This window comes from Artemia franciscana, chromosome 2 (genome assembly GCF_032884065.1).
Source record: "Artemia franciscana chromosome 2, ASM3288406v1, whole genome shotgun sequence".
Classification (NCBI taxonomy): domain Eukaryota; kingdom Metazoa; phylum Arthropoda; class Branchiopoda; order Anostraca; family Artemiidae; genus Artemia; species Artemia franciscana.
The window spans coordinates 22,890,104-22,913,266 of NC_088864.1; the positions used below are offsets into that span (position 1 = coordinate 22,890,104).

The following is a 23,163-nucleotide window of genomic DNA, read 5'->3' on the forward strand; positions in this document are numbered from 1 at the left end:
ACTTAGGTGTTTTTTTTCATGTCCAACTCCACTAAGAATAACTATAGTTAATTGAAAAAATTCATCTATCATATTTATATTATGACGAAGCGAAATATTCCGTCGGACGATTTCATTTGAAATCTGAGGCATACCACATAATTATGAAGTTTTACATAATGAGTACAATTTGACGTTGAAGGACAATACCTCCTAATCACGCACAATTTCTACGAATTTAAAATGGTTTCCTGTTCTCTTCGTACAGTACGACATAGTTTTTCATGAGATACAATCAGCTCTTGTAGCTATGCTTATCTACTCTATTTGATGAGTTTCCTAAGGACGTTTCTTGAACGCAGGATCCCTTGCGAAGCAGAACTTATTCTCGATTTGCTGTCAATGCAATTTCAATCAAAGTGAGACCTAGGCACATTCGTCTGTATAATTTTATTCAAAAGTATAAAGAAGAGCTGAATTACAAGATCCATACGTTTTCAATATTGAATTTAGTTGAAATTCAACAGCCAACTATTTTTACTATTTCTAGCTCTATTTAAGGTTAAACAAAAGGCGTACGGATTTTATGAACTCAATTTAGATGCCACATACGTGAATTTCATACAATTTACTTCAAGTTCATGAGCTTCCCCAAGTCTCTTCTAGCCTTAGTAGAGACAACCTGCAAGACCTAAGGCAACAAGATAGGTCGTCGCAATCTGTGATAATGATTAACTTAACTAGAAAATTGTAAATAAAAGCTAAGGATTTTCCACCGAATATGAAAAATCAATTTCAGAAGTTAAGGACGTTTTTTGTAGTTTGTGATTTTCCATTATACCGACAGGTAAAGCTTTTGAGGGTCCCACCTTTCATTGGACTAGTACTTCAGAAACTGGCCCTGTCTAGGGGGGAGGGGACTAACCACTACCAACTAATGAAGCCAATATTATACATCCGCATATAACAACTTAAGGTTGATCGTAATCTGGTGATTTATTAATAAAGTAGAAGCAATAACAATGTATTTAAAATGTCTGGAAAACGCTTTAATTAAGAGATCTTGAAAAAATTTAAATTAGAAACATATAAAGCTATTAATCAACTTCTTCCATTCTTGATGCATCAGCAGTATCATCTTCAAGAGTAGGCATTGGCTCTTCTGGTACGGCGGCTGCCTCGTCTTCATCGATCCCCAAACCGAGTTTCACCATCCTAGAAAATTGATATATACATATATTTAAAATCAGAGAACGTTGGTTCGAAATAGAATGAAGAATTTAACAGCAAATTCGTTTGAATTGCATTCACACCAATACAATTTAAAGCTTCTACAAATTTAAAATCTTTATAACGCAGCCTATCAAGGATTTGATCCACCAAGGCCCGAGGATTAATCATCTAATTAGTATCCCAAAGGCGACAATTATTTAGATTGAAGCTAAAATTTGAGTTTTAGGTCTTGCTTTACTAGTTGTTTAAAATTTTAAGTCATAGTTTCATTATTTCTGTATTATCCATCTTTCTTTTTTAATTGTTATACCTTATTTTGCGTTTTTATTTCTGATTCCTTTTGGCCTTTGAACATTTCTATTGAAGTACCGATTTCAATGAAAATGTTAAATAGAAATGAAGTAATGTTTTCAAAAGAAATTTATTAATGAATTTTACGTATTATTTCTGAAGTTTAAGTCATTTACCTCAGATATTTCAATCATCAGCAGTTTACCCAAGAACAAAATACACACAAAGCCAACAGCTACACTCACTCCTCCTCGGCCATAATCTTTCAGAAGCTTACACTCTTTACTTCCCTCTCATACTCTATACCCTTTAATCTTTTTTATCACCTCTTTTCACCACCTCCCCCACCCAATCGAGAACGACCGACAGTAAGGTTTACCGCCTGATTGATCCGTCAAAAAAGCCCGAATTTGAATAACTTATGCTGAAGTGACCAAACCAATCCTTCTTTTATTATAGCCTGAAGAAGAGATTTTCAGAAAATTTTCCCAAGCTAGGATAGTCTTCCCTTGTTTGTTTCTAATTGTAAAAAGTTTCTTATCAGACAACGGATTTCTATTTGAGATTGTTCCTGGAACTATGTATAACTTTTATTCCTATCAAAAATAACAGTCAGTCGGTCCTACAAGGACCTAATGCCAAAAATTTTCTGTAATGTCAATGTGCGTCTTAACTCCTGCAAATATTATCACATCCTTTCTACCGTTGGGAAGATTACGGAGTTAGAGAATAATGAGTTCGAGCTAAAGATTTCGCGACAGCTGCACTCTGTCAATACGATAGTTGCGCTTCAGCGTCGTAGCATTCTATTTTGACGTTAACATGTTATTTTTACCACCAGACTATAAAAGACCTTAAGTAAATCAAGTCCCGCCAGTGCAAGCAAGGGTTACGCCTTTGATACTCAACACAAATCACAAGCCAGCTTACTATAAAACAGCTGTTAAAAGGACCCCAATTGATTAGAAACTGTATAAGAACCCACTTTGGTCTAACCATGGTCTTCAGCAATTACTAATGTGTTCCTGACAAGAGTCAAGCGTCTTGCACTAGCATTATCAGGCCTGTTATTTCTTATTCCTTCTATATTTATGCTTGCAAATTCAAAATTACTTCATTGAAAACCAAGCTAGTTCCATGAGCTGAATATTACATGCCAATAAATTTATTTTGAAGAATTGAACCAACAGTTTTTAAATTGGATCTCATTACTCCAAAATTAACCTGTGGCTGCAGGACGGTTACAGTACTCCTTGAGAGAATTGTTAACCCCTAAACATGATCTTCCCTGAAATTTGAATGCAAACGATAAATCCTAGGAACTAACGTTAATCTTAAAATAACAATTTCTAAATGACAAGAATTACCTATAAATTCTCTGAGCATGGACTTGAGGGTCTTCTAACGAGAAGCCAGAAGAAAGTAGAGATGTTTCAAAGAGAAGCATGACCAAATCTTTGACGGACTTATCGTTCTTGTCAGCATCTGCACGGACTCGAAGAGTTTCCATAATGGGATGATCTGGGTTGATTTCAAGGTGTTTCTTAGCAGCCATATAACCCATTGTGGACGTGTCACGGAGAGCCTGAGCCTTCATGATACGTTCCATGTTAGCAGACCAACCATACTGAGATGTAACAATACAGCAAGGTGACTCCACAAGACGGTTAGAAACTACGACCTTCTCAACACGCTTATCAAGAATGTCTTTGATGACCTATAAAAAATGAAACAAGGTTACAATAGAAGAAGATTAACCACATAACTCTACCATACTGTTTAATTCATCAGTATGAATAAGTGTCCTCACGTTTATCGGTCCACTACTTTCAAATTAACATCATTTGAATCTCATCCCTCCATTAAAGATAATGACAACAATAACTTGCAAGAAAGAAGCTATTTCTTATCGGCTAAGGTTAAAATATTAGATTGGCGAACCGAACACGACCCTTTAACAGTAATATTTACAGCCGTGTTTGCTGTAATTTTAATTTTTAAGCAGCTAATCCAGTTCAGAAGTCCAGGGATGAAATATAAGACCGTACAAATAAGCAAGACGAGACAAAAAATTTCAACGGGGGCTAATAAAAAGCGATCGCTTCTTCCTACAATTTTGTACGACCTTAAAAATTTGGATTGTAAGAAAGAATGCTAGTATCAGCCCGACACAACCAAAACATTTTCGAAGGTTTCTTCCGCTGTGCAAATACAAGACATAAGTACTTCAAAAACCCTAATTCGGAATGAAGTTGTCCTGCCGCGTTTAGGTCAAAATTGCGGAGCTTCTCTCAATCGTGTTTCTAATGGATATTATAGATTATTATATATTAAATTTTAACCCACTAATAACCAAATCAAAAAGCGGAGCAAACATATAGAGATAGAAAGGCAATAACTAAAAAAAAATGTACTAATACAGCAGGACGGATGAAGTTGTTTTCAATCTGAAAGTTTACTACTTAGCACAGGTGTAAGTCCTTCTACTTATCCTACTTTTCCCTACAATTAAACATACTGTCATTATTGCATGACTCAAAGCCCCTTTATCTGAAATCGTGATGTATTATACCGAAATGATCGTGAATCTGAGCCAAAACGCTAGTGGCTGCGTTTAAAATAATTTAATTTTCTTGATCCTAAACGTTTACCACTTTAATAAAACCACCTCCCCCACGAGAGCTGTTATGGTCTTTCTATTGACTAAGGTATTTTGTCACAAATAAGCAGTTAAAGTGTCAAATAAGTCAACACCATTTTTTTTAGGTTTCTAATCAAAGGGAATGGGACACTCCCCAGATTACGACACCAAGAAAAGGCTACGTTACACCCCAAGCCTTTGTACAACAAAAAATATTTATACATAAAAATATTTGTTTACCTTGCAAAGATTCTCAAATTTGGTCTTGGCCTCCTCCCTCTTTTTGACTTCTTCCTCATCTTCGGGTAGTTCCAAGCCTTCCTTGGTAACTGAGACAAGAGTCTTGCCATCATATTCTTTGAGCTGTTGAACAACATATTCATCAATTGGATCAACCATGTAAACAACTTCAAGGCCTCGCTTACGAACGCGCTCAACGAATACTGAATGTGCAACAACATCCTTGCTTTCACCTGTAATCGAATCAGTTTGTCAAGGCAATTCAAGTATGAACCTTCAATATTTCGTGCCTACATGACATTAAAAAATATGTCCGCAATAGTATCAGTCCACCGCTTTCTAAAAAAGGATCATTTGAAGTCGCTGTAGATCTTATTCAGATTTCCCTACTCTTTTCAACACGACAAAATATCAGTTTCAGTCCCTGAAAGAAAGGACGAATCTCTCATGCAAAAACCGTTACATGAAAAAAATACGTTGCAAGGCTTCGGTTTCTCATTTTTACGGCGAAAAATTTGGAACAATTTTAGAAAGACAATACATCCCACTTTTGGATGCCATGATATAATACCAATAATTAGCATTTATTCACCTCTTAATACAATAATCTTCAGAAAAATCAGAATAGATTGACAGTTAGAACGCCTTTATTTGGAGTCCTGGTATCAAACTTCATATTTAATTATGATGCCAATTAGCTAATCAATTTGGAAAAAAATCTAGCGCCAGATTCAGTATTTGTGTATAAATCAGCGAACTTACTTACTGATAGCAAAACTAAACAAAATAGAACTATCACAATAGAAATCGAATGCAATCACACAGTTTATATAACTTTCATATTACGTAAAACAATGTTGTTTCAGGGAAGTGAAAAGAGGAGGGGAATGTCACCTAACAAACAAGGTATTCCGCATTGCACAACTAAAACTGAGCATTTACTGTCCCAATTGTTAGAATAGGTTTTTTCCACACGCAACACTTAAAGGAATCATCACTACAAATGGTTGGCAAAACCAGACCACCCGCGACACAATTTTATCATCATTCATTAAAAGAAGGGTAAAAAAAATAATTAAATGTTTTATTAATTAAACCCTAAGGACATTTCTCAAATTTCAGTATTTTTGCTCCGTGACGAAATTGCGAAAAATTTGGTGAGATAGACCTTTGAATTTACATGAACACCGAAGAATTTGCTTAATTTTTAAGAGCTAAACCCAGATTCATTTCCTTGAGTTTTTCAACCTCTCAAAATTTAAGGATTCCATTATACACTAAACAAATATGACAGCACCAGCAACACAGGAAAGCCATTCAACATAATAATACCTGTAATGTAGTAGATGTGCTTTTGGTTCTCCTTCATGCGAGAAACGTAGTCCTTGAATGAGCAGACTTCATCGCCAGATGCGCTTGTGTGATAACGAAGGAGTTCACTAAGCTTCTTTCTGTTGGTTGAGTCCTCGTGGATGCCAAGTTTCAGGTTCTTTGCGAACTGTTCATAAAACTTCTTGTAGTTTTCCTTATCTTCAGCGATTTCTTCGAAGAGTTCTATACATTTTTTAACCAGGTTCTTACGGATAACCTAAAAAAGAATAAGACTTGACGGGCATGTCTACTTCTAAAATCAAAATTTTTATTACTGAAGTGCCTTAAATAAGAAATAACTATAAGTAAGTTATATTTTCTAGTTTAGTACCCCTTGATAGGGCAAAATCTTAAGCCTTCGAAACAGAAACCTTAAAATAGTGGCCTCTTGCATAAAGTGGAAACAAATTGGAAGAATAAAATTCACTCAGTCGAATACCAAGCATGCAGCCTTTCACAAGAGAAAACAGAAAAAAGCCAAAGGGGAGACAAGAGAATTAGAAAATTTTGCCGTATCTCTCCCATTTTTAATGTAAAGAAGTAATAGCAAAGTAATCCAAAATAAACATAAATTCCAAAACGCTCGCTTATTTTATTCTACCTTTGTGTTCATGTTTTACATTGGTGTTCTGTTAACTAAAGTAGGAATTTAAGGACTGTAAATTAATATAAATATATATAACTGCTTTTTAAAATCTAAGTAGTTTTACAGTAGTCACAAGCTAGGTGCAGAAAACTACCATAATATAGTTTTACACACATATATTTCTTATTTAAATCGATGTCACGTTTATTTAAGACTGGAGGTCAGTAAAAAGATATAAAATAAGCTAGCTTTTGACGTTGATTTATCAGACAAAAAAAAATTCCCTGCTTGAACAAGCTTTTATGTTACTATTTCTTCCTAACCTGTTTTTCTTTTTATATATATTTACTACATCCTTCCGCCTAAACTGCTGATAAAGCAGATGCTGCTCATTTCTCTGAGAAAAAAAAAACAAAAAAAAAATTGTAAGAATTTATTGGACCTAAAATTTATTTACTAGGGGTTGAACCGTTTCTTGGTACAACCTTGGATTTGTTCTGTTTGTATGAATGGATTCGTATTAAACAACAAATAGCAGGTAAAGAACAATACTAAAGTAAACGAGACAAGCAAAGGATTATGGAAGAGGCAGTCAGTATTGAGTTTGTTGGTTTTGGTAGTTTGTCCTAGATTCGAGTACAAATAATGTTACTTTTCACTGTCGGAATGTAAACTTCTTAGGTTCTAGAGCAAGATATAGTCTCGCTGGAACAGTTACTTCACATACTAGTTATTATTTAATTTATTTTTAATTCTTATTTCAGTACGAAGATTATGAAAAGATTGTACTTCCTTGCAAGTTATACATCTATTGAATTTCGTTTAAAACAAAATTAAAACCAAGACCATGATTCTTCTAAAAAAAAAAAAAACCCTTGCTCTTTTTCAACCCGTGTTCATTTTATCGTATAGGGACAGATTATTTCTAGCACTTCTTACATGTATTTTTTTTACATATTTATTAACTGGAAGTTTATGTCTGCAGGCTACTCGCTCTAGATAATTCTCCAGACTGTGTTTAAACCGGTTACAATTTCAATAGAAAAAAATAATACCATAATAGGCATAAAAACCGAAGATTGCATGAAAAAAATCAAGAAGAAAATCACCTTCAGAATCTTATTTTGCTGCAGCATCTCTCTGGAAATGTTCAATGGTAAATCTTCGGAGTCGACCACGCCCTTGATGAAATTCAAGTAATCGGGAATGAGCTCCTCACAGTTGTCCATAATGAAAACACGTCGTACATAAAGCTTAATATGGTTCTTCTGTTTCTTATTCTCAAAGAGGTCAAAAGGGGCACGTCTTGGGACGAAGAGTAGAGCTCTGAATTCAAGTTGTCCCTCAACTGAGAAATGCTTTACAGCAAGGTGATCTTCCCAGTCATTAGTGAGAGACTTGTAGAATTCACCATATTCCTCCTGGCTGATTTCATCTGGGTTCCTCGTCCAAATGGGCTTGGTTTTGTTAAGCTCTTCTTCGTCAATGTATTTCTCTTTAACAGTTTTCTTCTTCTTCTTCTCCTCTTCCTCATCAACATCTTCAACCTGAAATATAATGATTATTGAATATGAATATGCCAAGCCGTTGTTTCGCTAACATTTTAAAATGTGAACGCTCATTGCCCATCTATATGATATAAATTATTTTTAAGATTAAAGGTGGGGTCAGTACATTACAGCCACACAATACTGTCACAAATTTTGACCTTTTTTACGCAAGACCTAATAGTTTTCGCCAAATACAATTGTAACTCAACGAAACATTTGATTCAAAATAATATTCTACTGATTCTTATATCCAGGTAATGCTAATTTTTATTATCAGTCCAATCCAAATACTTTCATGGGAGAAAGTGAAATCCAATGTTTGAAAAGTACTGATTGGCTAGCATTTCCAAAATCCCAGAATCAGATACATTTTTACTGGCGTGCTTCATGACTTAAATAATAAAATCCATGAAGTACCGTCAGATCATTCTAGGATGTGCAAGAGGGCAAATTTCGGCATTTGTAAAACCGTATAGAATGAGCCTTTGAATCTGGTGTATCAGATGAATTCATAATCAATTTAAAAGGTAAGAAAGGTAATTAGAAACTACAACATAATAGTGTATCCAAAAAAAAATATATCAATGATAACAGGATATAATATTCAAAACACTAAAGATTTCATAACCAACAGAACCTTCAAATTCTGCTCTCCTTGATGGGAAATCGTCAAGTGAAGATTCAAGCGATCAAGCGGCTTCTGAGCCATTCCTTCTTGGACGGCTACTTGTTAAACGACTAAATGGTGCATTAACACAGTTTAATTACAATCAAATTCTTGTCAGAAACTTCATTACAGAGATCAACTCGCAGTTACTTTTTTAATAAGTTAGAAAAAAGACTTGATGGCCTCATAAAAGTAAGGTCAATACAGCTTGTCTCTATAACAGGCATGCGAAGCTGGCAAAAATTTTTCGAGAGTTACTTCAAAACTATAAACTTCACTTGTCTGTGATAATCAATGATAGTGGGATGTATTCGCGCCTAACATACTATTTATGCTCAACATTAGCTGAGGGACTTTTAATTATATCTTCGAATGAAGAAATACTTTGCTAAACTTTAAATTCATTTGAACTAGGATACATGTATAAAATTTATAGTATTTTAAACGTGACGGAAAGAACGATAGATTTTTGAGACCTAAGGTGATTCATTTGGAAAAATAAAGGAGTGAGGCATAAATCAAATACCTGCAACTTCTTTTATTTCAGTTTCTGCAAATATGCTAGTTAATTACGAGTATACAAACTGATGAAGATTTCCCTCTCCTTAACTTAAATTTTATTGACCAACATGTCTTTCCATATTATTTCAACTTTACTCGACAAAAAATCATTTCTTGATAATAAAAAAAGAGTATTTGTCAATGAGAAATTGTCTAAAATATTTTTTTATCTCGGTAAGATCTACATCAGCCAGATAGAAGGCTTAATTCAGATATTTTTTAACTACTGGTGAACTAAACTTTTTAGTATATGCCACATTTTCAAAGCTAATGAAATGTAGCGTCAACTAAACAAATTACCTTAGGTTTGTCTTCTTCTTCTTCCTTTTTCTCTTCTGCAGCTTCTTCTTCAACTTCCTTCTCACGTTCTTTTTCCAGGACTAATTTAATTGGATAGCCAATAAACTGAGAATGTTTCTTAACTATTTCCTATAAAAAAAGAAACTAGATCAAGACAAAATACTTTAAAATAGAACCATACTAAGCAGGAAATGAGCAACCACTTTACAGACGAACTTTCAGTTCAACTTAAGTGAATTTCTTTTTTAAGTTGATTTGGATGAACAAAATTTTCAAGATTAAATGCTTGCATTGGTTTCGCTCTTTTTCAGTTTTTCGGATATTCGAAAACATATTACAAGAAAACACGCTACAAAACAAAGATAAAATACAAACATGTATATAATTTTTAACCTAAATTTCGCCTCAACCCTAAATTTTGAGTCTAACCGTGAATTTAAATATTGGCTATATATAACTAGTCCTAAAATTTGATGTATTTTTTTCACGCAAGCATGCGAACTGTAGGAGAAAACACAATTTATTAGATTATGCACTTAGAATTATTTACAAAACCATGTTTTTTTTATAATAGAAAGTGCAGCAGACTGTATAGGTGAAATAACTGATTTGTTTTAATCGATTATTATATTATAAGACATGACTTGATTTTCGTATAATATCGTTCATTGACATCTATATTATTTATACAATGGAAAATGTGTTTCCTTACTATACAGTTCCAATTTAGTAGCTGGTTTTTCAAGATTTATCTCTATACTGTTCTATGAATTTGTCTATTCTCTTTTGATTTGATATTCTGCAATGCTTCAAGATTTGTTCCAAAGCTTATTAATTGGTCATCGTTTTTGCCCGTCTAAAGCATGTTTCCAATCATCGTTTTAAACAAAATAGTCACCCTATACGCACAGAACTCCCACAACCGTTCATCGCCGCTATGATGACCGTTATGCAACTGACAATACCGCTATTTGACGTTAAAAGTGACACTCGATGTTCCTCAGGAAAGCTATTCAGATGGTTTGGTGTAGGTAACATCACTATATTTTGTTAGAGCCACTAGATAACAGCATCGCTTTCCTAAAAAACAATAGCTCATTCATGAATTCATACAGCTTGATTTCGGATTGTGGCGCATTAATGTGATGCATCTACAACAAAAGCATGTATTTGAGATGAAACACATGCTGAAAAAGATGAGGTTCCATTCTATGCAAATTCAACCCCACTTTAAGGCATGAACTTCAGATAAAACCACAACAAAACTAGATACAATACAGTGAAACTGTTTTCTGTCTCAGATCGAAGATGTTTGAATCCAGGCTAAAGAACAATTGACTAGCTTTTTCTTTTAATTATCAAAACTAAGTGACAAACCTTAATTTTTTTTTCTTCAAGGTATTCCAATTGGTCTTCCTTCATATGAAGTACAATCTTGGTTCCACGTCCAAGAGGCTCACCACTGTCTGGTCGAATGGTGAAGGAACCACCAGCAGCAGATTCCCATACATATTGTTCATCATCGTTGTGCTTGGAAGTGACAACAACACGGTCAGCGACAAGGTATGCAGAATAGAAACCAACACCAAACTGACCAATCATGGAAATATCAGCACCAGCCTATAAATGAAGAGAAAAAATAATGGTGTTCACTAACAAACCAATGAGAATACAAGGTAAGAAAGCAATACAAGAAACTGTTGTAGTTATGTAATATATAAAACTTGGTCAGGAATGGAATTATATTTTATAGTAAGATTTATCAAAATATTAGGTGCCGTTCCTGAATCGGCTACACATTACGATATTTTCTCACGATCATTTTTTATTAAACGCGTTTTTAAATTTTTGGGTAACCTACTATGGACTGTGGTCCTTTTTTTTATTAGATTGCAACTATTGCTGGAATCCTAACAGATAAGCGTGAATGTTTGCTGCAAATTTCGTTTTCTGTAACAAATAGTTTCCTTCTCTCTCAAACCATTTAAGATTAATTTATTCCAATACTTCTCAAAACTCAATACTGACTAGACATTTACCATAATACAAATCTATTTATAAGCTTTAAGGCATGGTCTTTACAAATTTTAATAGTGTGGTATGTAATTCATACTGCCTTCAAATGGCTCTCAGAATTACCCTTACTGTATGCTATATCTTCCTTAGTTCTGCCCTAGGATGGATGATTAACACCAAGAAATGAAAGTAACCATTTTTAACAACTAAACTGAAGAAGTTACGCCAGCTTTGCCTCTCCCGAAGACTATCTGTCGTGGCCTAGCTCTAATCAGTCTTGGTTCTCAAATCTGTCATCACTTCCACCAAAGTTGATAATTCACTTTAAGAACCAGGGCTAATTAGAGTAAAAGCAAGACAGATAGTCTCTTTGAAAAGCAAACCTGTCATAACTTTTTCAGCTGAATAGAAATGATTGTAAGGTATGTAACTTGTACTTGTGAAGACTAGAAAAATCACTGATACCAATTTTTATTACAACAGACAAAAATTCAACTACTAACTTTTCAATGTTACTCACTTTTTGCAAATCATTTAATCAATTCTGTAGCTCATCATTATACTTTCTTCAGGTATTATTTATAAATGATATAAACCAGAAAGTTGGGTAGCTCAAGGCAGCATGCTAGAAATCTGCTAACTTAAATACATAACTTGGGAATTTAAAATTTGACTATGTGGAAGGTGGTTGGAATAAGTTTTAAAAAACAATTTGTGAAGTTGCTGATGGTTTCTTAGGGAAGAAGATTAAGACTACAGCTGGAAATATTAGTGAAAAAGCGAAAACATTAGTCAAAATGGAGAAGGGGTTTTACAAAATTATCTGAGCGATAGATAAAATGAAAACAGAAGGGAAGATGCAGCTAGACGGCATAATAGTAAAATATTGTACTGGCATGGTAATAAATTGAGAGGGAATAGGCAACCGGGAAATGTCCCAGTTAAAGATGGGAACGGGCCCACAATTAGAGATAAGGAAAGAGTTTTTTTTTTGAGAGTGTGCTAAACTGAGATAAAGTTGCAGGAATAGATATAGAGGAAAATGAATACCTTGGGAGTAAATATGGATAGACTACAGGGTGGAAGTTGGTGTTAGTATCACAAAAGGAACTGTTCATTACAAGCCCTTTTCCTGATTTACTAAGAAAAACTTTCTGTGACTGTGCATATTGATAAGAGAAAAATAGCTTTCACCAACTGATATGATTTCAAAGCCTTCAAAAAGAAAACTTACTGCATATAAGTCAAACTTATCGTGAAACCCTAACAACTACCTAATTTGGCTTTCCTCTGCAAGAAAAACCGAAGTTATCTTTCTTGTTCATTTATTGATGCAATAAAGTCATTGAAAGCTCTTTATTTGGTTGGTTTATTTGAAAAGTGGTGTTAGTATCACAAAAGGAACTGTTTATTACAAGCCCTTTTCCTGATTTACTAAGAAACAACTTTCAGTGACTGTGTGTATATTGATAAGAGAAAAATAGCTTTCACCAACCAATACATTCCAAAGCCTTCAAAAAAAAAACTTACTGCATAAACAAAACTTCTAATATCTGAGAAATCAAAATATTGTCTGAACATAATAAACCAAGGTAATCTGTAGCTAAAATACAAAAATAAGTATATCTTTTTATACAGAAAAAAAAAATCCTGGACACAGTGACAAATTCTACATCAGAATATTTAAAAAGCACTTTACCTGTAAAGCTTCCATAAATGCTTTGGTTCCTGATTTTGCAATGGTGCCCAAGTTGTTCACCAAATCTGCCTTTGTCATACCAACACCAGTATCACAAATCGTGAGTGTCTTAGCCTCTTTATCAGGAATAATTTTGATGTACAGCTCCTTTCCACTGTCCAATTTGGATGGGTCGGTTAGAGATTCATAACGGATTTTATCCAGTGCATCAGATGAGTTGGAAATCAGTTCTCTCAGAAAAATTTCTTTATTTGAATAGAAGGTGTTGATGATCAATGACATCAGCTGAGCAATCTCAGCTTGAAATGCAAAAACTTCTACATCTGACATCTAAAAGAGAATAAATGAGAAAACCAAGTCCAGAAACAAAAACACAACTGAAAAGGTTTTAGAGGATAGAAAGGAAGGATTTAAAGTGTAATTCACAATTTTTGTTGATATTCAGGGGCTACCTTATTTTATGTGCTTGTCTCTCACTAACAGAAAAAAAATAAGCTAACCACATACCACAGGCCAGCTTGTCCGTAAGTGTAGGTTGTGGGGGGATAGAATACAATTATCAAGGTGGCAATATTTATATTTGGAAAACAAGGAATCAAGTATAGATCATTTGTTTTAGTTTTTCTTTTAGATGAAGAATCTTGGCACAGATTAGCAAGTCCCAAATTAGTTTCCCTTCCAAATATAATTACTGCTCACGCATCTCCATCCCAGCCCCCTTCCAGCTGAATTAGATATAGCCCTGGCTGTATACGAGTCCATTTTTCTTTATTTTCTGTGCTTGCTTAAAAAAAAATTCAGAAAATTTTCCCCACAAAAAGAAGAAAAGCTGAGAATAAATATAGGTCAAACTTTGTTCAAGTACAAAATTTACCCAGAGCTAGGTAAAAAATTGTAGTAAGAAACTTTCAGGAATGAACTCATAGCAAAATCATACTTCAGGAAAGCCTTTTCAAGCACCTATATTTACTCCACCCCAATTTCTAAGACTTCAAAAATCAAACTACACCTCAACATTGAAAAAAATGTCCTTAATGTCTATTTAAGTCTCTTATTCTTTAGTCTTTGAAAATATAAACGAATGAGTTGAGCAGTTGAAAGCCAAATTGGAGTTTTATCTGAAATTAAGGACACATTTTTCAATTTCTTTGAACATTTCTTAACAAGGGCTGGCGGTGAGGCAAACAGAAACACATATGAAGCTTCCATTATTTGGACCATCTTAACAGTATCACCCATCTATAATATTGCTACCATTGCTATCTAGTAACTAATGAACTGACATTGTTTTTATACAATCCTAATAAGGGCTGATGTCAGATCTACTTGATGTCAGACCTACATCTACCTGATTTTAATTTAAAAGTAAAAAATAATTTAAGTATATTTATACACTAAATTTAATTCAAAGTATAAATGAAAATAGAGAAGGTCTAACAGCAGTTTTGACTCCAGGTCCCTAATGAAGAAAAACCATGACTATTAGTAAAAAAAGGAAATGTGCCCCCAAAGGCATGCACAACAATGATGTGGCTTTTCATATTATTCACTTAAAAAAAGTGAACATACTACTTGATACGTTTTTATGTTCTTTTCAAACATAATGATCAATTTTGCAGCTAATGAATTTTACACCTGCCCCTATACACACTAATCCAGGGAATACATTTGCACATTAAGAGTCTGGGAGGTTAAGTTTAAAATTACCTCTCATTTTCATCAGAAATAAACTTTACCCAGCCTCCACTAATTTGCAATTGTATACAGTGAATTGGTATATAGAGGGTGGGTGTAAAATTCATTTTAAGCAGAAGTGATTAGACAACAAGCTAGTAAAATTATAGTTGGCTAGCCAACTAGTTTACTGTCTTAGAAAGAGGTTCCATTAGAAAAATGAATCAGTCAGTAAATAATCCAGGGCCAAGAGCACATCTGGGCAGGTTCTATACCAAGCTTCTATGTTAACCCTTTCTGATTTCTAGGGTACTTTTTAGAAATTTGCCTCTTAGCAGGTCTACCTAGCCTATTCAAATTTTGATATAGGCCTAACATATTTTACCTTAATTTTCAGTTAGTTAGTTTCTTTTTCTCCAGCTTAGTTCTGAAAATGCTTTTCTTTTTATTTGAGCAAAATTTTAAGCCATATCAAATGTTTTTTTTTTCAAAATTTAGGAAACATATTTGCATAGGCCTTTTAAAAACTTTAGTAAATATGACTATTATTGACTTACCAATAAAGTGAACATACCACTTGATGCCTTTTTTTGGTCAATGTTGGTATTACCTGAACAATTTTTTGGGTCATGAAACTACTGTTAATAGATGCATTTAGACTTTTTGAACATCTTTTCTCTCTTACAAAACTACCACAAACCTAACCAAACAAAAATTCTCTCTAAAAGCAACAGAGCAATTTTTAGTCTTAAAGACTTCAAATTTACGGAAATGATTGCAATTCTAATTGTATAAATACAAGAATATTTGGGCCAGAGTAACTCCAGAACAGTGAATTTGCATTAATTTTGGCAAGAGAGAAAAGATGTCCAAAAAGTCAAAATGCATTCATTAACAATAGTTTTATGACCCAAAAAATTGTTCCAGTAATAACAACATTGACCCTTTTTCATGCTCTTTATAAGTATATAATAATTACTTCAATCACAAATTTAAATTTAAACACTTTTTGACATAATGTAACCTAACCTCATTATAAATAATTTTGGCTTTGAGAAAATATAGCCTAGTATTATTTTGTCAAAATGACCAAGAAAAGTAGTATTATTTTGTCAGAAAATGACCTATAATTCATAGGCTACTTTAATTGAAAATTCGTCATTTTTAAGAGCTCTAAGAGTACTTAAATATGAATTTTGCAATATAAGTGATTATTTAATTCATAAAGAGCATAAAGAAAGTATTTGTGTGGTATGTTCACTTTACTGGAAGTCAATAACATGGACAGTCATATATTTACCAAAACCTTAGAAACTGGGATTAATTGGGAAAATATCAATTGAAAGCCCAGTTGTGAAGCTGAAAATAATTGAAATTTATTGACAATATAAGCAGATGTTATGCTACCAACATGTTAAGCAGAAAATCTGCTTTAAAAGGTTTCATTTTTGGGTAAAATTCTAGTTAATTGACTTCTTGCTATCTCAGAAAAGGTTTAGATTAGGAAAATGAAACTTTCAGAGATGAATCTACAGACTAAAGTATGTCCCAGGAAGGTATTTTGAAGCAACTATCTCCACTCCTCCCTCTAGAGGGCCCTGACCTTTAAAAATATGTATTATAAAAGTGAAACCTTTCAATATAGATGTTCTGCTTAATTGAAGTACAACAAAATAGTTTTCAGCTTCAACTTTGCTTAATTCTATTTTATATGGTTTTAAAGATATGCAAATACATTTCCTAAATCTTGAAAAAACACTGGTATGGCTCAAAATTCTACTCATAACAGGAATAGCATTTACAGAACTAAAGGCAGAGAAAAAGCAACTAGTAACTAAAAATTACAGTAAAATGTTGTTTTGTCAAAATTTCAATAGGTATAGACCTGTCATGTAGGCAAATTTCAGGGCCCTCTAGAGGAAGAAAGAATGGAGGTGGGTACTTCAAAATACCTTCCTGGTACATACTTTAGCCTGTAGACTCACTCTGGAAGTTTAATTTTTTTAACCTAAATCATTTCTGGGTTAGCAAGAATTCAATTAACTAGAATTTTACCCATTTTTGAAATACAGAATTTTGAGGTCCCTCACAAGGACAAGATGAGGTAGGTACTTCAAAATACCTTTAGGAACAAATCTTAGCCTGTAGACCCATCCCTAAATGTTTATTTTCCTAAGCTAACAGTTTTCCAAGATTTTACCCATTTTTGAAATACAGAATTTTGAGGTCCCTCACAAGGACAAGATGAGGTAGGTACTTCAAAATACCTTTCGGAACAAATCTTAGCCTGTACACCCATCCCTAAATGTTTATTTTCCTAAGCTAACAGTTTTCCAAGATAGTGAAAAAACGCTAAACTAAAATTTTTCCTACTAGCCTAGCCAAGAAATCCAGCTTTCGTAAGAGCCCAGGCTTCAATCTTAACAAAAGCCTTTTCATTTCCTGAAAATTCTAATTTTAGCAGCAATTGTACTCACTTTGGTAGTTGATTAAGTCTTTCTCCTGGTCTACTCAATATCTTTACTCTTCGAGTTCTATACTGAAACTAAAGCAAGAAAACACGATGGCTAAATAACACAAACCGGCAATTCTTTCTAGAACATTCTGGAAAGCTCTATTTCGAAATATCAGTATTCCGGTTATTGGAAAAAAGACATCTATATTAATTATAAATAGATGTCAAGAAAGCGAATTTTCTAGAATTCCATTTTGCTTTTCAATTATCCACAATTAAAATTGACTTCAGTCCCCATGGTAACCTGCTTAAAATTTGCACATAATTAAGGAGAGTAATGTTCATTGAAAGGAGGCATTGTCCCCTGCCTAAGATTTTTTCCCCACCAGGCCTTGAATTTTTTTTTTTGTATTTTCATTGAAAATGTCTTTTCTGTAATTTCATTGAAAAAATTGCCACTTCCCCTTAGATCAGAGGTTCTCGGATTTTTTTTATTATCGTAGACCACTTCCAAAATTTTGCTGGTTCCCGTTTACTTCATGCATTAAGTTTGTACCATGTTCCCAAAACTTGACAAAAATTGTGAAGACTAGGTCTAACTAAGGAAATTTTTATTATGGCTGAGTTCCAACGACAAATTAGCACTTTTCTTTAAAGAAATGAGAATTGATTGGTTCATTAAATAGTTGATTTGTCTGTGAATGAGGTCAAAGAAATGAAGTTGGTCAGTCAAAAAAAAGACTCGTTCAACTTTTATTTTTTAAACATCTACTCAAAGTACAGGAAACAAATCAATTTTCACTTATCTTATTTCGAAAACTCCTCATTCGGAGTGGTAAAAATAAAAAGAAAAATAGTATATTTTCTTGTGTTATCTGGATTTAAACAGGTTAATTATTACACTATTAATTATTATTGTTTTCATATAATATTTTAATATTTTAACAGTCGAAATATATTTAAAAGTAAACATCAGTAAGGTTATGTAATGTCTTCAATGACAAACACAAAAAAAAATCGCAATTTTGACGGTAGAGATGTACTTGATGGATGACAGCAAATTGTCAAGATTATGCTTTTGTTAGAAATAACCGCAAACATCCCCGTTCTGTGTTATTCAATATGCTTCTCTCTTTATTAAGAGGATTGTAACGAAATTAAAACTTTTTTACGCAAGATATGACGAGGGAAAAGCTATCAAAAGCTTCATCATAGCTCCTCACAGTCCAAGAAATTTTTAGGGTAATTCTGCCCGCATCCAAAACATTTGATGCCCTCTCTAAAATTATAGCTTCACTTCCTTATTAGTGCTAAGCCCGAATAGCTCCTCTTGTAGTATCACATCTTCCACTTCCGTTTCATAAATTGGATTTATGATCCATGGTGGTATTTCCATCCTCAGAATGTCTTCTAATTTGATTTTGAAGTTATCGTGCAGGGCAATTTAATGCTTAACACATGTCTGAATATCCTTATCAAGGTATTCTACCTATGACAAGTTTGAAAATCGGAAAAGTTTGCGCTAACCATTTCCTTTCATGAATTTTAATTTTTTGGGAAAAGCTGAAATTGTATTTTTTTTTTGTATGTTAATTGAAGCTATCACTTATTATTGAGAATCCGGTGCCCCCGGAAAATTTCCTTCCAGAAAATTCCCTACCGTGGGAAATTCCACTTCCCCGCGGAAAATCCCCCCAGACGGAAATTAAGAAATATGTCTCCAGGTTTCCTTCTATTGCCAGTACACTCTAAGGGACACCAAGGCTGCGACTTCACATTACTTTTTCTGAATTTCCTGATCCTCCAACTCACCTTTTGTTAATTTTGCTCAATTTCCATCTTCCAGTCCTATCATCTCCCGTTCATTCCAAAAACATAATAACCGCAACTATTTAAAATTATCCTAAGTGAAAACAATCCTCAATCTATTAAATTTCCCTCTGAGCCCTAAAAGTTTCCTGGAATGTCCTAGATACATTCTTTCTATTTTTCCCTTTTCAAAGCCCCAAACTTTCCCTTCATAAATCGCAGCTGGCCTACTTTTACATAAGAAATTATCTTGCGTAACTTAATAACTGCTGGTCCCAGATGCCCAAGGGGGCTCTTCAATATCACCTGTACAGCCTTCTGACCTTTCCTACTCGCAATTTCCACCTGGTCACTCCACCTCTCTGGATTTGTAAACTTACATTCCTAATAAATAAAATTCTTAATAACTTTCATCCCTTTTTCTTTAAAATAAAACTTTCGTTTTTAAATTTTTATCTCTTTCTTCTTTACCAAAACCTGATATAACTGATTTATAATTATTTAAAACTTATTTTTTTACTTCCCAAATAACTATCCAAAACCTATAGCATCTTTTGCAAATCCAGAGCCGATTTCGCATGTGTGTGTATACTGGCTTTGCTCAATACATTACTGGCAATTCGTCGAGTTTCAGCCCGTCAGAAATGTTAGTCTAGTAGTATATCATGAGAGTAGTAATCCTTACGCTGATTTTCCATTATTGAACGCAAATCTGTCATAAGTTAAATCAGACTACTGAAACTTGTTACTGATGTGGTTGTAATTATCGGACAAGGCTGGGAACATCAACTTGAAAACACATATTCGGCTTTACCTCTGACATGAGTTTTAAAGGATCTAGGTTTTTTTCTCGCAAACAGCTTGGTTGCTATAGAAGGGTTTTCATAGCAATTGTCTATTTTTTCTTAAAAGACTTTCGTATGCTGGCTCCAGGAAAGAGGTTATTGTGGATTCCATCATCCAGGCTATTCACTTGTACTATTCTGTGGACACCAACGAAATCCTTTGCATAAAACGATTTCCGTTCATCCTATTAGCCAGCTTTAGAATTAAGAGTAGACTTCGAATAGTGAAGTGGTAGACGTCTGGGGCGCTGCTTAATTCAGAGCTCGTCATTTGCTATCAACCCAAATTTTAATCCTAGTGCTTTTGATACCCTAGTCTGAGGCGTGCTTCTCTGTCTGAGGCTAATCTTGTAGGATAGTATCTAAGATACTAGGTGTTGCCTAGAGTTTTTGTTTGCAGTAGTCAGATTGTTTTGTTCCTCCTGCAAATTTTCTATAAGAACCTTTCCTTTAAACATGACTTGGAGCATGGAAATGAGGGAAACAACAAAATCAGATCAATTAGTATAGTAATTCAAAGTTTTAGCCCTTTAATTTATTATTTAGTCCTTTGTCTGTTCCATTAGCTACTCAAGAACTTCAATAGTGGGATCAAAATAGGTCCAAAATGTTGTCAAGGTCTTAGACCTGGATACACTTCCTAGCCAAGGCCTATTCACGAAAGGGGCTAGGGGGTTAGACCCCTCACCCCCAAAACTGTTTGTACAACTCTTAAAAACATAAAAAATGCATAAAACCACATTTTTGATGAGTCTTTCCCTTTGTTCCCTTTGACATCTTTTCCCTTTGCTTATTCAACTAGTACTATAGGTAGGAGCCTTTCCCGGATGATGCTTTTGCAAACAACAAATCTGATAGGGATATTTTCTTGTCTTTCTTCGTTTACGCAGTCCCTGAGTACCACCTGTTATTATTGGATGCACATCTGTGGTGTTTAGAATGGTTACAATTACGCACTTAGTCTTGTTACTTATTTTAAATCAAGGAGTGGGTTCAATAGAATATCATTGATATAGGTTACTGAGTTCTTTTCTATCAATGGAATATCATTGATATAGGTTACTGAGTTCTTTTCTATTTTTCGTTCATGTTGAATAAAAGTAGGTTACAACGGGTAGTGAATTTTAAAATTTGCGAAAGTTTCCACCATGGTCACCAGCCGTGCCAAATGGGGTATCTCCTGACCCACTGTTTTTACTAAGTTCAATAGGACCTTAACCTCGTTGATGTTCAATTTCCCTTACTTGATCCATTTTCAAGGGGTCGGTGCGTTCAATGACACTTATTCAATATCAAGCCTGAGTTTGTTGTAAACAGTCTGTTAACAAACGAGGAAAGCTTCAAAAATGTTCGCTTTACTTGCTTGGGTCAACAGCCCTCTGGCTCGTCACTGTTTTCTAATGATGTAGTTCAACTTTTGCCTCGCGCATCTTTTATCTTTCCACGCTTTTGTACAGAAGCAAACAGAATGCATTGAAAGCACCAGAGTCAGTCTCTGATTTTGGATCAGAAGGAAGGCACTGGTCCTCTTTCTAGGTATATGCCTGATTCACAGCTAAATCGTACGTCAATAGATGATTAGACAATACGATCCTTTTTCTTGTTTTATATTGTGGTTTTTAACTGAGATCATCTTAGTACCAAGATGACGTGAAGATTACAACATCATTAAGTTATATTGAGAGTGGTATTTCTAGTTTAAAGGAAATGAACCCAACCCCCCAAAAAAAACATAAATTTGACTTTTTGTGTGAAATCTAAGAATTATAGGAACAATTTTAAGATTGAGATCACTTTGCTAGCTTGAAAGGAATTATATAGGCCATGTAAAAAGCAGATCCACCTTTCGTTGGATAATGAACAATTTAAGTGTCAATATTATCATGATTTTTGCTGAAATGAAGAAATCATGTAATCTAAATAGGAATTGATACGGCGAATTGGTTACCAGGACCTACTTGGTTTCTAAAATCCATTTCAGCTTGGCTTTGTTTTGATAGAAAGTACTTTTGTCATATATTGATCTTATTGAATGTGCTGTAACTGGTGCACGCCAACCACTATTGGTGTGGTTTGCTTCCAATAGTGATACCAATGCTATAGTTCTAAAATACGACTTTTTTTTAGTCGCAAATCGCGCTGTTTACATTCCTGTTTTTTTAATCACACGAACGCCAGAATCATCCAAATAAAAGATATCGCCTTTATGCAATGTAACATCATAATGCGCTAAAAAATTAGACAGTGTATGTCATTTCTATTCTTCAATTTTGCTTTTCTTCATTTTCTTGAAAAGTTTTTACCTGGAAAAGTTTCAAAAAGTATTTACAAAACTAACTAATCTTTTACGTTTTTACTGTTTAAAAGACATTTTTAAAACATAATAAGGAGCACGTTCTACTCACATTGGCGTCAATTAGGGGGAAAGGGAGAGATACAGGGCTTTCACCCCCTGAATTTTTGCCTCTCTCCCCTAGATTTTGAAAAATACATCTAGCCTCCCTCTATATTTGTGTGATTTAACACCACTGTCTACTGAGATCCATGGGCTGAGTTATTTCAATGAGCATATATATATATGCATATATATATATATATATATATATATATATATATATATATATATATATATATATATATATATATATATATATATATATATATATATATATTAATTCTAGCGCGTCGTCCCTCACTTGCATCAAAGATTCGTCTAATCAAACAGTTCGTGGTAACGAACTGTAGTAAGGAGCGACCCGGCTCAATAGTAACCGAAACTCTAAAAAATGAAATTTTGATACCAATAGTTACATTAAAAGAATTGCATTTTAATGCTGATTTAAAATATATAGGTTTCATCGAGATCAGTTATACCCATCAAAAGTTACGAGCCTGAGAAAATTTGCCTCATTTTAGAAAATAGGGGGAAACACCCCCTAAAAGTCATACAATGACTTTGTATGACTTTGTATTACTTAACGAAAATCACACCATCAGATTCAGCGTATCAGAGAACCTTATTGTAGAAGTTTCAAGCGACTATCTACAAAAATGTGGAATTTCGCATTTTTTGCCAGAAGACAAATCACGGATGCGTGTTTATTATTTTTTTTCCAGGGGTGATCATATCGACTGAGTGGTCCCAGAATGTCGCGAGACGGCTCATTCTAACGGAAATTAAAAGTTCTAGTGCCCTTTTTAAGTGACCAAAAATTGGAGGGCACCCAGGCCCCCTCCCACGCTTAT

At 34.0% G+C, this 23,163-nt stretch overlaps 1 protein-coding gene across 1 annotated transcript; it reads right to left on the reverse strand.

The window, feature by feature from the left end:
• Positions 1-956: 956 nt before the first annotated feature.
• LOC136038931 (heat shock protein 83-like) lies at positions 957-17,423 on the reverse strand. The gene is made up of 9 exons (XM_065722441.1): positions 17,286-17,423; positions 13,135-13,464; positions 10,797-11,039; positions 9,420-9,548; positions 7,451-7,888; positions 5,717-5,972; positions 4,385-4,617; positions 2,871-3,220; positions 957-1,194 (listed from the first exon to the last, which is right to left on the reverse strand). Exons 2-9 carry the CDS (start codon positions 13,462-13,464, stop codon positions 1,077-1,079), a joined length of 2,097 nt encoding a protein of 698 aa, XP_065578513.1. The 5' UTR covers positions 17,286-17,423; the 3' UTR covers positions 957-1,076.
• Between the last annotated feature and the right edge of the window lie 5,740 nt (positions 17,424-23,163).